Source organism: Hippocampus comes, unplaced genomic scaffold (assembly GCF_001891065.2).
Source record: "Hippocampus comes isolate QL1 unplaced genomic scaffold, H_comes_QL1_v1.1 scaffold86, whole genome shotgun sequence".
NCBI classification, from domain to species: Eukaryota; Metazoa; Chordata; class Actinopteri; order Syngnathiformes; family Syngnathidae; genus Hippocampus; species Hippocampus comes.
Genome location: NW_017805882.1, coordinates 803,282 through 815,557, shown reverse-complemented (window position 1 = coordinate 815,557; position 12,276 = coordinate 803,282). Strand labels below are relative to the sequence as shown.

General features: G+C 42.6%; 1 protein-coding gene across 1 annotated transcript in view; it reads left to right on the top strand.

Annotated features, from left to right (window-relative positions):
- pkd1a (polycystic kidney disease 1a) overlaps positions 1 to 12,276 on the top strand; it is a 64,476-nt gene that overhangs the window by 46,632 nt on the left and 5,568 nt on the right. The window contains 21 exon segments of the mRNA XM_019889215.1: positions 327 to 504; positions 590 to 854; positions 934 to 1,129; positions 2,428 to 2,598; positions 2,685 to 2,828; positions 3,142 to 3,352; positions 5,388 to 5,514; positions 5,604 to 5,714; positions 5,882 to 5,931; positions 6,046 to 6,254; positions 7,076 to 7,154; positions 7,257 to 7,372; positions 7,825 to 8,027; positions 8,212 to 8,406; positions 8,492 to 8,631; positions 8,892 to 9,022; positions 9,120 to 9,201; positions 9,284 to 9,391; positions 10,248 to 10,419; positions 10,536 to 10,826; positions 11,761 to 11,895. Coding sequence (XP_019744774.1) covers positions 327 to 504; positions 590 to 854; positions 934 to 1,129; positions 2,428 to 2,598; positions 2,685 to 2,828; positions 3,142 to 3,352; positions 5,388 to 5,514; positions 5,604 to 5,714; positions 5,882 to 5,931; positions 6,046 to 6,254; positions 7,076 to 7,154; positions 7,257 to 7,372; positions 7,825 to 8,027; positions 8,212 to 8,406; positions 8,492 to 8,631; positions 8,892 to 9,022; positions 9,120 to 9,201; positions 9,284 to 9,391; positions 10,248 to 10,419; positions 10,536 to 10,826; positions 11,761 to 11,895 — 3,314 coding nt within the window.

The following is a 12,276-nucleotide window of genomic DNA, read 5'->3' as shown; positions in this document are numbered from 1 at the left end:
ATGCTTTTATGTGACTGGTGAACCTTTTTAGTTAAAAAATTTGGTGACTTCCCATTTCACAAACCTTGCAGATAACAACCAAAAACGTCAATCAAAAGGCTATTTGTCAATAATTTCTATGCCTGATTCATAATAATGAATAGCTTACATTTTTGTCCTGACCATACATTACACACATGGAAGCATGGACAGTAATTGTTTTTGCAGGGGCATCTCCAACATAAAATGCCTGTAAAATATAATTCCAACCTATAAAAAATAAAATTTAACAATGTGAAATCTTTTTTTATTTGGTTTGAATTACAATGTAGTGTATCTTTCTCCAGATGAGGGGGGCAAAACTGAGAGCGGTGAAGACTCCAAGGATCCATATATCGAAGCCTACCTTCATTCACATGAACAGCCCAATGAATTCAACTGCACCGACAGAAAACGTATCACTCTCAGTATGACCCGAAACCAAAGCGTCGATCATAGGAAATACACTTTCTTCCTATCACCCGAGTAAGATCCCTTCATTAAAGGTGCATGATAAACAGGGTTGTAAATGAGATTGACCGTTCGTACGTCTCTGCTGCCTTTTCCACAGGACGTATGACACGACCCTTGACTACTTTATCAACGTGAGCGCGCCCTGCAGCCCCACCTCACAGTCTGCCGGCATTCATCTTGAGGTGGGGCTGTTTGCCTCACTGTGCCAGTACTTCAGCGAGAGCGAGAAGCAGTGGCGAACAGACGGCATGGTGCCCTTGGCAGAAACCAACGCCAGCAGAGCCGTTTGTCGCACCAGACACCTCACCGCCTTCGCAGCAGGCCTCTTTGTACCCCCTCATTCAGTCAGCTTTACAATGCCAGTCAGTATGCAATGCGACAAAATCATCAATTCTTGATGTTTGGTGAAGATTAAAATGTAACTTTGTTCATGTTTTTCAGGAGCGCTCTGGCCCACCAAGTTTAGTGGTGTTACTGGTGTGCGTGCTGGGCTTGCTCAGTTATGTTGTTGCTGCTGCCATCTTGCACAAATTAGATCAGATGGATTTGCGCCGGGCTGGTGTGGTTCCCTTGTGTGGCACTGATGGACTCTTTAAATATGAGGTTCAAGTCAAAACTGGCTGGAGTCATGGGGCAGGTAAGCTATGAATGAAGTATTTCTTTTACATAGTGTCCAGCCCACATCGACTTTTTTTTTTTTTTTTTTTTTAGTGACTTACAATATTTGTTTTTGCAGTATATTTGCTGTAATGCCCTCACATGTGGAAAATGGAGAGCCACGGTTGCCAATACACATTTTAGCTGTTCACCGAACGCCCGACAGCAAAACACAAACACAATGGAGCACATTCATGCAGAAGTCAAGTTAGTTTTATTGTCAAATATGCTCTATGTGCAACATAGAGCACAGATGAAATTACTTTCCTCTCTCAACCACAGTGCAAACATGTAGTTTGAAACACACACCGCTGAAAACAATGGCAGCAACCCGAGCTGCATAAAAGACATAAATAGATAAATATGAACAAATAAACATTAAATAGCACCAACAGACAACCAAGGACACTTGTGATTATTGCGGGTTAAAGCTTAGGTAGTGAAGCTGCTGTCGGTCACAGCTGTCACCCAGGCACTCACATGAAGACTCCTTGATATCACATAGCCACTCAACCAGGCCCAAGATTTTCTAGGCACATGCTTGGACACAGACAATACAATACGTACAGTATTTTTGACACACTTGATGCTTGCAGTTACAGTTGTGTATTCAAATATATTTACAATTTGTTTGAAAAGTACAGAGACCCTAAAATGACAAGGGGGAAAAGAAGAAATATGTTTCTCATTAGAAACTTTCTCATGGTAACAAGAAAAATTTCGGGTTCTCATGAGAACGAGAAAATAATGTTTGCGTTGTTGAGTGTAAGTCCTCTTCTGCTGCCATTGTCTATGGGCAGGCATGTGTCCATAAATATATTTGTGATTTCTACAAGAAAAGCAGAATGTTATTTTTCAGTAGTGTACGGCAAGGCCATCCATGGGTAACGCTGGAGCCTTAAGACCTTTTCACACCGCTCTTAGCAATGTGCAGCGGACCCATTCATTGTGGTTATGCTCCGAGGGCTCAAGGATGAAACACACCAAAGTGGGCGAATGCCGCGGTACTCAAATTGAACAGTGTTCAATTCTAAAGCGGCAAACATTAAACATCATGTGAACTTTCCACACTCTGATTCACACTTGTAAGATAAGATAAGATAAGATAAGATAAGATAAGATAACCGTTATTTGTCCCACACTGGGGAAATTTGCAGTCTACAGCAAAATTTTATTTATTTATTTTTTATTATATGAGTATATATATATAATTATATGAGTGTACATATGGCATGTGGAAAAACGTTCTAATAGTTGTGGCTGTGTCTACAATTTCAGGAACAACAGCTCATGTAGGAATCAGTCTGTATGGTCGTGAGGGCCGCACCGGACACCGCCATCTCGACAGCAGGGGAGCCTTTACACGCAACGCCCTCGACATCTTCCATATTGCAACAGACACCAGCCTGGGCAGTGTGTGGAAAATACGCATTTGGCATGACAATAAGGGTAACTTAAAAAAAAAAAAACAGATGCCTGCTGTAACAAATGGTTAAGCTGTCTTACATTTCAGGAAATCATTCGCTTTCCCTCAGGTTTGTCCCCAGCGTGGATGCTACAGTACGTCTTGGTCAAGGACTTACAGACGGGAAGCAGTTACTACTTCCTGGTTGATGAGTGGCTGTCCGTAGAGAATGACAAAACTGAGGGTCGCCTAGAAATGGAAGTGGAGGCCTCAGGTAATAGACTTAAACCCAAGACAGAAATAGGACAAGAAATATGAAATACTCGTATCTTGAGATACTTTTCAGTCACATCACCCAGCCCTACAAACACTAATGGAAGCCGTGCAGCAAAGAGAAACCCTACAAAATGAAGAGAGCAGCTGTTGAGAATAAATGAATACAGTTTCATGGAAAAATATTATAATTTAGTTGATGAATGTAGTGGTTCTGGCACTGTTTAGGCCATCAGAGAAGACCTTGCTGGCTCTGACCGCTCACCACTGATGTTTCTAGACTCCACATTTGTTTCTGGGTTGTTTTTTTTCAGAGGAGGGATCGCTTCGCCGGTTTCCCCGCCTCCTGCGGTGTGAGCTGCAGAGGGCGCTGTGTGAGAGTCACCTGTGGCTGTCGCTGTGGGAAAAACCCCCTCGCAGCCCCTTTACTCGCTTGCAGAGAGCCACATGCTGTGCTTTGTTGCTGCAGCTATTTTTGGCCTTCAACACGCTGTGGTACAGCATTGTGGTGGACAAGAGAGTCAGGTGTGTGCCCATTTTTAGACACTGTTCGTGCTGTCCTGTGGTTCAGCTACTGTTTCAGGTTTTGGCATTTTAGGTTTAGTGTGCTGCTTGTTTGCTTTTTACTTTTTGTGGGCGTGCGTGTGTACTTTTTTTTTTTTTTTCGATGTTTCAATGAGTATTTCCAATTTCTTTCCATTGAATGTTCATGAGAACCCAAAATGACCTCTTGATCAAGATTTCAAAAGGAAAACTCACTTTGATTGATCAAATCTTGTCTGAAATGATGTATGCATTGCCCAAATTCGCATGCATTGTCAGGAAGTCATCTGTCAAATCAAGTTACATTTACCTTTCACCACAGCATTTCGGTTGACGCATTTAACTGGACGTAGATGAAAGAATCCACCTCACCCAGCAAAATGTGTTTTTTGGGGTGAGGCGTCGCACTCTGTCATGACGCATGACAGTTTATCTCAGCCTCTTTGGTACATTTCTCGAATAATCCTCAACATTTCTAAACAGCAATTCTCAATTCTGTCTACCTATCTGTACAAATTGCAAAACATCATGGTTTTAAAGTTGGTCTTTTGTTCAAGCCTGGAACAAAGTCTGTTCTCGCCGAGCGCTCTTGTTGCTATTTTGTTGCCATTGTTGCACACCGTAAGAACCAAGACAAGGACGCGGAAAATCCTCCTGGACCGCCCACACCTTGCCCACCACTTTTTCCAGCTACTCCCCTCAGGCAAACGCTACCGATCCATGCGCACCAAATCCAGCAGACATTCAAACAGCTTCTTCCGTCTAGCCATTAACCCCCTAAACAGTAACCCAAATCTATAGCGGCTCTTTGCAATCTTGTTTTGCACACCCTTCTGGAAGAGCATTACTGCAACTTGTCACTTTAAAAGTTATGTAACAGTTATCTGCACCAACTCCACAACTGTCATAGTATTGGCTTCCACCACTGATCACTTATCACTGCTCGATACTTTGCACATTGTCGCACAGCTGTCACTTGGTGGTACTACTGCACAACGGTACCCTTACATTACAGAAAGTCTTTCGGTACTTATTTGTTCATGTCCGTGTTTATCGTATCGCATCAGATCTATGTCCCACTGAGTAAAAAAAAGACGCTTTCTCATGAAGGCCACTTTTATCCTGCCTGGAGGAAATCAAAAATTGGTGCCGTTGTTAAATCCAGCTTCTTTCATCTTAGGCAGCTGGCTAAAGTAAAACCTCTCCTTTCTCATGAGCACTTTGAAACAGTCATTCATGCCTTCGTCACATCCCGTCTGGATCACGATTACTGTAATGCACTTTACTTTGGAGTCAGCCAATCCTCCATTCAGCGTCTCCAGTAGGTCCAGAATGCTGCTGCTCGCCTTTTGACTGGTACTCGTAAGAGGGAGCACATAACTCCTTCTCTGGCATCCCTTCACTGGCTCCTTATCCATTTTATTTTTAAGACCCTGTTATTTGTTTTCAAATCTATAAATGGCCTCGCTCCACCTTACCTCTCCTCCGCCCCTACACACCTGCCCGGCGCCTGAGGTCTGCGGACGTCAAATGGATAAAACAGCGCAATTATTATTATTATTATTATTATTATTATTATTATTATTATTAGAGATACCAAGAACTAAGCACAGGCTCAGAGGGAAAGGAGTCTTTTCCAGCAAAGGTCCCTCTCTTTGGAATGACCTCCCGCTGAACATTCGGCAAGCCCCCTTGCTGCCCATCTTTAAAACCTGTCTTAAAACTCATTTGTATTCTTTGGCTTTTGACTCAGCATGACTCAGACTTGATCTTAGTTTGACTGTTTTGTGCTTTCTACTGTCTTCATTATGAATTTATTGTTTTATTGTTTATTGTTGTATGTATGCTATTTGCTCCATGTGCAGCACTTTGTATACAGCCGTGGTTGTTTTAAAGTGTTCTATAAATACAGTTGAGTTGAGTATTTGCTTGTTTTTGATAATACAAGTGTAGTCTGTACTACTGAAGACAAATGCCTTGTGTGTTCTACGGACAGAATTGTGATTCTCTGTTGCAGCCCTCTGGTCGTGGCGCAATCATCTTCACTAAACGGCGAGACCGTAGCAGCAGGTGTGGTGACATGTCTGATCGCCTACCCTGTCTACCTCCTCGTCTTCACACTCTTCAGAATGAGCCGCAGCAAGGTAATGATAGCATTAGCTGGTCCCATCGACAGTATCTCACACATACTATCAACAGACTCTTTTCTACTTTTGCTTGTGCAAACGTTTAGTGTGTGTCAGTGAAGGAGGTGCCTCCACCAGGGGACCAGGAGTCAGTGGAGATCGATTATTTCCTGGACAACTCCATGGCTGGAAGTTCTTTCCTCTACTTTGATGGCGAGGTAGATTCTTGTTGGGGGTGGGGAACATCATTTGATAATTTGCGGCTGTTCAGTGAGCCGAATGTTTGATTTACATTTTCTTGGAAATCAATATTTCAGTCTAGCATGGAATACGCTTCTTGTGCTCATTACCTCTTTTCCTTCTCGTCTCAATCTTTCCTTCTCAGACCAATTCTGAGGAAACCAATGTGGATTTGCCCACGCCTTCCACCAAAAGGTCAGTTACTTTGTTGGCGCAGCACCAACGTTTTCATTTCAAACGTGAACACCGGTATGCTCTAAACATGGAGTGTCGATTCACTGCCAGTCAATGCCTCACTCTGTATTTCAGTATGGAGAGTTGGGGCATGGCGGAGGAGGAGACAGATGACATCGACTGGCCCGAGCTATTGGGTCATGTGTCTGAGACGGGAGGGGCGGGGCATGGGGCAGGGTTGCCGAGGTTGAAGAGGGGCCAAGGGAGCAGGCACCTTGGTGTAGACATGACTTTTGACCCTGATGACGAGGATGCGCAACGTCACAAATGTTTTACTTCTTCAGGTGAGCTCAGATCACTCGGCCCTGTAAGTTCAAGGTACCTAACATGGTTCAATGGAAATAATTGTCTCTTCAAAGGTTATAATGTTCAGGCTTTATTGATATTCAAGAGAGGTATTGCTTCAACCAAGTATTGTGATTGTAGTTTGGTGTAGTGTAGAAAGGTACTTTGTCATAGTAAAAGTTGTTCCCAAAAATGTCGACTCTCACTTAAGATAACCAAAATATTAAACACAGCTCTCATTGTGACACCCTACAGTTTTCAACCATTCCTATAATTCTTGTCATTTTTTTGTTCATAACATTAGGCCAGTCTTGGTTGACCCATTTAATGCTTTTTGGTCCATGGAAACAGAAATTTTGGGAAACGTCTGCTAAAGGGGAATAATTTCCAAAAGCACGTTTTGTCCACTTGTTTATAAAAGAGAACCCCTCCCTATTTGGGTATTTCTCTTAGCGTGTCCTTTTGCATGACATCACAGTATGCACTGTTATTGCCTGATGTGAGCTCATTTTAATGAACTGAATCAAATTAAGTATTAGTCGATTACATTATGACTCCACGTTTTCTGAAAATGATTTTTGACTCCTCAGCCTTCTGATTATTTTAGTTGAGAGTTACAGCACATGGCATTGGCGTGCACAGGATGACCTGAAATGTATTTTTATGTGGTCCATTTTTTATTTGTTTTGTTTTGAAAGCAGCTCAGGAGTTACTGATAAGAGATTCGATTGTAAAAAAAAATTGATAAACTAGACGCAGTGTGCCCTGAGGTTTTCATAACTTTGAGTCCACGTTGAGGTTCAGTTGCTTTTCTTCGCAGATGAGGACCTTATCAAACACATTCTTAGCGATGGGCAGAACTTTTTTCCGCAAGCAGAAGAAAGCGAGATGGCTGATCTGTAAGTATCGATAGACTGCGAGTAATTCACCAGATATTTTGCTTCGACATTTTGAGAATCTTCTTTATTGAATTGTATTTCTCTTCCTTGCCCTCGTTTCAGTTCGAGCATTTTAGAAGACAACACAGAGGTGATTCTTCTCCAGAAAATCAATGACCCTCTTCCTCTGGATGCAGTCAGAAGAGAACCCCCGAGAACTGCTTTTTCCTCCAATACAGGTAGGCGTGAGTTTGTATGTTCATGTGCTACAGTACATACTGTATGCATGTTTCAAGGTTTGATTTTTTTATTTTTTCCCCTTTATTGGACTTTTTATTTGGGTTCCCAAACTACCATGACAACAGAAAGAAATATCGTTTGCTAGTATATCATTCGTCCTCCCAGCTGAGTTACAGAGAGTTGTCATTGGTCGCATCTACATTTGTTTTAATTTGTCTTTCCTCCATATAATCTGTGCTGCCAGACTTAATCATACCTGCCATAGCTTTTAGATTCCTTGTCTCAGAAATCATGAAAATGAACTGTGATATTCTTCTGACCTTTGGGTTGTTTCCTCTTGGATGCTGAAACAATTCCGAAGCCTTGTTTCTCTTGTGACTACAAGTCAAATATTTGTCAGAGGCGCGATGCGCATTCAATTGTGTTTTTGTGTGACCCCGCGCTTCTCCAGTTGTGGCAGATGTGTGTCGTCCCAGACGGTTCCCTCCCTGGTGCGGACGCGCCGCCCTGTGGGGGAGCTGGGCAGCGATTGCCATGGCCAACAGTGTATCCATTTGGGCAGCTCACGGATTCAATCAGAAAGTTGCCATGATGTGGCTCATCTCCTGCTTTGCCAGCTTCCTCTGCTCCTGCCTGCTGTTGGAGCCAATAAAGGTCAGACGAAAAATGTGAACTTTGTCGCTTTGAAAAGTGGCCCTAAACCACTCAAACTTTACATCACCCATGTTTGGATTCACAGCGATCCAAGATTAATAAATTGGGGCCTGGTGTCAGCTCAAGTATCTCATTTTGAAGCTCAGATGAGAGGTTTCACTCCGTTCTTACGTTTGTCCCTCAGGTATTGTGCGAGGCCATCTATTATGCAGTGTTTGTGTGTCGCCTGCGTCCCGAGGACCAGGATGTGCTGGTGGAGTTCCCCATGGTGGAGAGAGTGGTGCAGCGGGTCCACAGGGTGCGGCCACCTCAGGGCTACGCTCTGTCTCAGGACCGGCACCAGGCCCGCAAGGTCCGCATGCTGCACGCCATGTTGAAGGTAATCAAGCAAGAGACGCATTACATGCGATTCATGGTGTCCTCTCAGTGTTTCCAAAGTTGTTTGTTTGTTTTTGAATTTTCAGAACTTCCTGGTCTACATGTTCTTCTTGTTGGTGGTTCTTCTTCTCAACTATTCGGACTCTGCCAAAGACACACACAGCTTGAGACTGCATACTCAGTTGCAACATGTGCTACACACACCCGAGTACCACAACATCAGCAGGTAAAATCAAGATTCTGCCTTTTAACAATATTGGGCTGCAGTGTACTGTAGAATGGCTCATCAATCGTCAGGCGTTTCTGATTTTCCCCTTCTTGTGTAGCTTCAGTAAATAAGGTCTCCAAAATATTAGAACATTAGATCATTGCAACCACAGTATTAAAATATTGTTACATTTCGTCAAGTGAAAAAGGATTGTTATCTTTCTAAAATCTTGTCATTGATTGTGTTTATTTCCTAATCTCTCCTACGCTGTCATTTAGCCGCCATGATGTTCTGACTTGGCTGAACAAATCCTTATTACCCGGCCTTCTGAATGACTCTGTCCTCCTCGGAGACACCGGAAGTGTTTTACTCGGCACAATGAGACTCCGACAAATCCACCACACGCACGGTGAGATGACTTTATGTTGCATTTCATATGATCTGAAAAATTCCCTCCGGCCACGCAGTATGTGCACATTAATGAATATTGTTGTCTATTCTTGAAGTTCTAACAGGTTCCAGACCTGGGGACAGGTGGGAACGAGGCTGGCCTCGCATCACATCTTCCGGTGTTGAAGACACTAACGCGTAGGGAAAGGATTGCAAGTTGAAAGTTCAAGTTACCTTGAAGGACCTATTCAGCATCTAAATGTGTTTCTCGTCCTGCTAGGAGTCTACTCACGAACGCCACAGACTTTGTCATCCATCTGAACAGAAGTCTGGGGGAGGCCTCAAGCTCCCTGCAGCAGCTGCAACGGCAACACTGGCTCGGTCACAGGTGGCTGAATGCTTGTGTTTTTAAACCACAGTTAAAGTTCCTTTTAACAAGACAGAAAATTAAGTTCAGCAAATACCGTATTGGCCCGAATATAAGACGGCCCTGATTATAAGACGTATCCCCTCTTTTTCAAGACTCAAGTTTGAAAAAAGACTTTTTGAATAATTTTTATACAGAAAATAATTACAGTACATCTGAACCAAATGATTATAACAATATATTTGAGAGAAAAAGCATTTTATTTTGCCTCATTCAAATCTTAATATCTGAACATTTAAATATGTAAACTAAAGTGCAGTCACATTCGTAAATGAATGGCTTCTGGTTTTTGAAATGTACATCACATCATAACTTCTGCTCAGCTGCCGGTTAACCTTGCCGATCTTCGACCCACTTTTCTCCAGATTGTCGCTACGTTTCCCCATTTTCTGTTATCTCTTCTGTTATATTCTTTTCTTTGTTACCGCTATTTTTTATTTTTCTTCTTCGTGCTACCGGTATTTTTATTTTTATTCTTCGTGACAGGGGTTCGCTTTGGCCTGGGGAGTCAAGTTCAGCATTCGCTTCAATGGTATCTGGCGCCATCTAGCGTCGTGAATGGGTATAATGTCTCGACTCCGAATATAAGACGACCCCCACTTTTTCAGTCTTATTTCAATGCAAAAAACACCGTCTTATATTCAAGCCAATACGGTACTATTTGTTCTTGAAAAATGAGCTATGGGCTTAACAGTTATTTTATCCTGCTCCTCCCGTATTTGGATTGCGATACGAAGGATGGACTTAATTAACTTGCAATAAATGACTGACACTCCAATAAATTCTGTTCCGTTTTTTTCTCTACGTTTGCTTGTAGGAGCCGTGCTTTGTTCGTGGAGTTCTCACTCTACAACATCAACACAAAACTCTTGGCAGTCTTTTCTTTCCTCTTCGAGTTCCCAGTTTCTGAGCGTGCTCAGTCCAGCCTTGACCTCATCATCGTCACTCTGTGGCCAATCACAGGACTGGATCTGCAGCTTCTTTTAGTGGTACCCACCGACAACATTTTCCATTACAAGCAGACAAACCAATTTGTGGAATGCAAATACATTCCCGTTCATTCTCATTTGGGTGATGCAACGTCATTTGTTTTCCTGTTTACTAGATGGTCCTTCTTGCCCTGGTGTTATATTTCCTGGTACGGGGGATTTGGGGTTTCCTCCGAGAAGGTTCCTCATACCTGCTGTCCACCTGGAGGCTCTTGGGTGTCTGTAAACTGGCTCTGGCAGCATCTGTATGTGGCCTGCATCTGAGCCGGTGTGTCATGGCCCAGCGGCAATGGGCCTTGTACCTCAGTCACCCACGAGATGCCTTCACAGACTTCTATCCCCTCGCTAAACAGAGTCAGATATATACAGTCATGGCGGCCTTGCTACTCTTTATATTGGTGCTCAAGGTAAGAAATAATCATCGGAAGAGAAGAATATTAAGGACAATAATTAAGTCGTCAGTACAGTTAGGATGGGAACAGGAATGTAAATTTCAATGTGAGATAAATATGGACATTTTCTGTCTGAAAAAAAAAACTGAATTTAAAAACAAGGGAAAAAACTGCAACTCTGCCACTCCACAGTTGCCTAACTGCAAATAAGCAGGGGTCAACTGTAGTTTTGTTGTAATATCAGCAATCACCGCTAGATGGCCGATTTGACTTAGTTGCACGTAGACTGGGTCTTATACTGCTGTTTTACAATGTGAGTAGGCCAAGCGTTTTTTTTTTTTTTTTTTTGCTCATTTGTAATGATATGCAGGACAAATATAGTACTTCATGGACCATTGTCATTTGATTTTGAGTTTTCAATTCAGTGAAAGTTGATTATTTCTCAATGGGCATCGGGGGACCCTGTAGCATACCCAGGCGTCCCTTAGCTTTCTGCGGTGGCCAGCTAGTACATTTACACCTAACATTATCCCTAAACATGTCAACATGCTCCGCTGCGGTTGCTTCCACAATGGAAGGGTGTGTCAAATTTGATTAGGGACCATTTAATTTTGCAAACACAATTACACACTGTATCAAACAGTACTGCCTAGTGGAAACAGGGTTTTGGAAGCATGTTCAATTCAAACATTGGTACATATGGTAATGGCAATTTAGTCAATAGAACAAGTACAGCTGATAGTCGGCTACTTTGTACCAAATAAACATTCATATTTCATATGAGTAATTTACCAGTGATAAATAGTTTGAGAAGGCTGCAGCGCAACTCGCGGACATCTGCTAATTTAATATGATGCAATGAATTCAGACATAAGTCAAAGGCCTATGCTTTCGAACAAGTTGGAAGATTTCCTTGAATACATTTTATTCCCTGTGTGCAATCATGCAGGCCTCTCATCAGTTGCGCTTCCTGCGAGAGTGGGCCGTGTTTGGCCGAGCCCTGCGACGCTCCGTCTGGGAACTGCTGGGCGTCGCTCTGGCCCTCCTGCTCTTGCTGCTGGCGTACTCGCACACCGGACACCTGGTCAGTGTCTGCTTTGCTTCATACTTGTGCTAAACTCTGTTGTTTGTAACCTAATATGAACATAAAGGTTGATGGCCTTTCTGTTAAAGTTGGGTCATTTTTTTAAGAAATCAACTATCATGAGGACTTTCTTTTCAAAGTCTGAAACGCTAAAAAAGTTACAGGGTGATTTTCGGGTTGACAAGTTTGTTGTTTTCCCTAGCACATTAGCGTGCATAGTGTGAATCAATGCAAACACAAACAAAAAGTTAACTAGCAACAATATTATGGACCTAGAATTGTGTCACGGGTGTGCATCTCTCCACTTAAAGTCGATTTGGTATGTATGTCGATACATGCAGTGTGATTCAACTCATATCTTTGAAATCAAAACCAATTTTC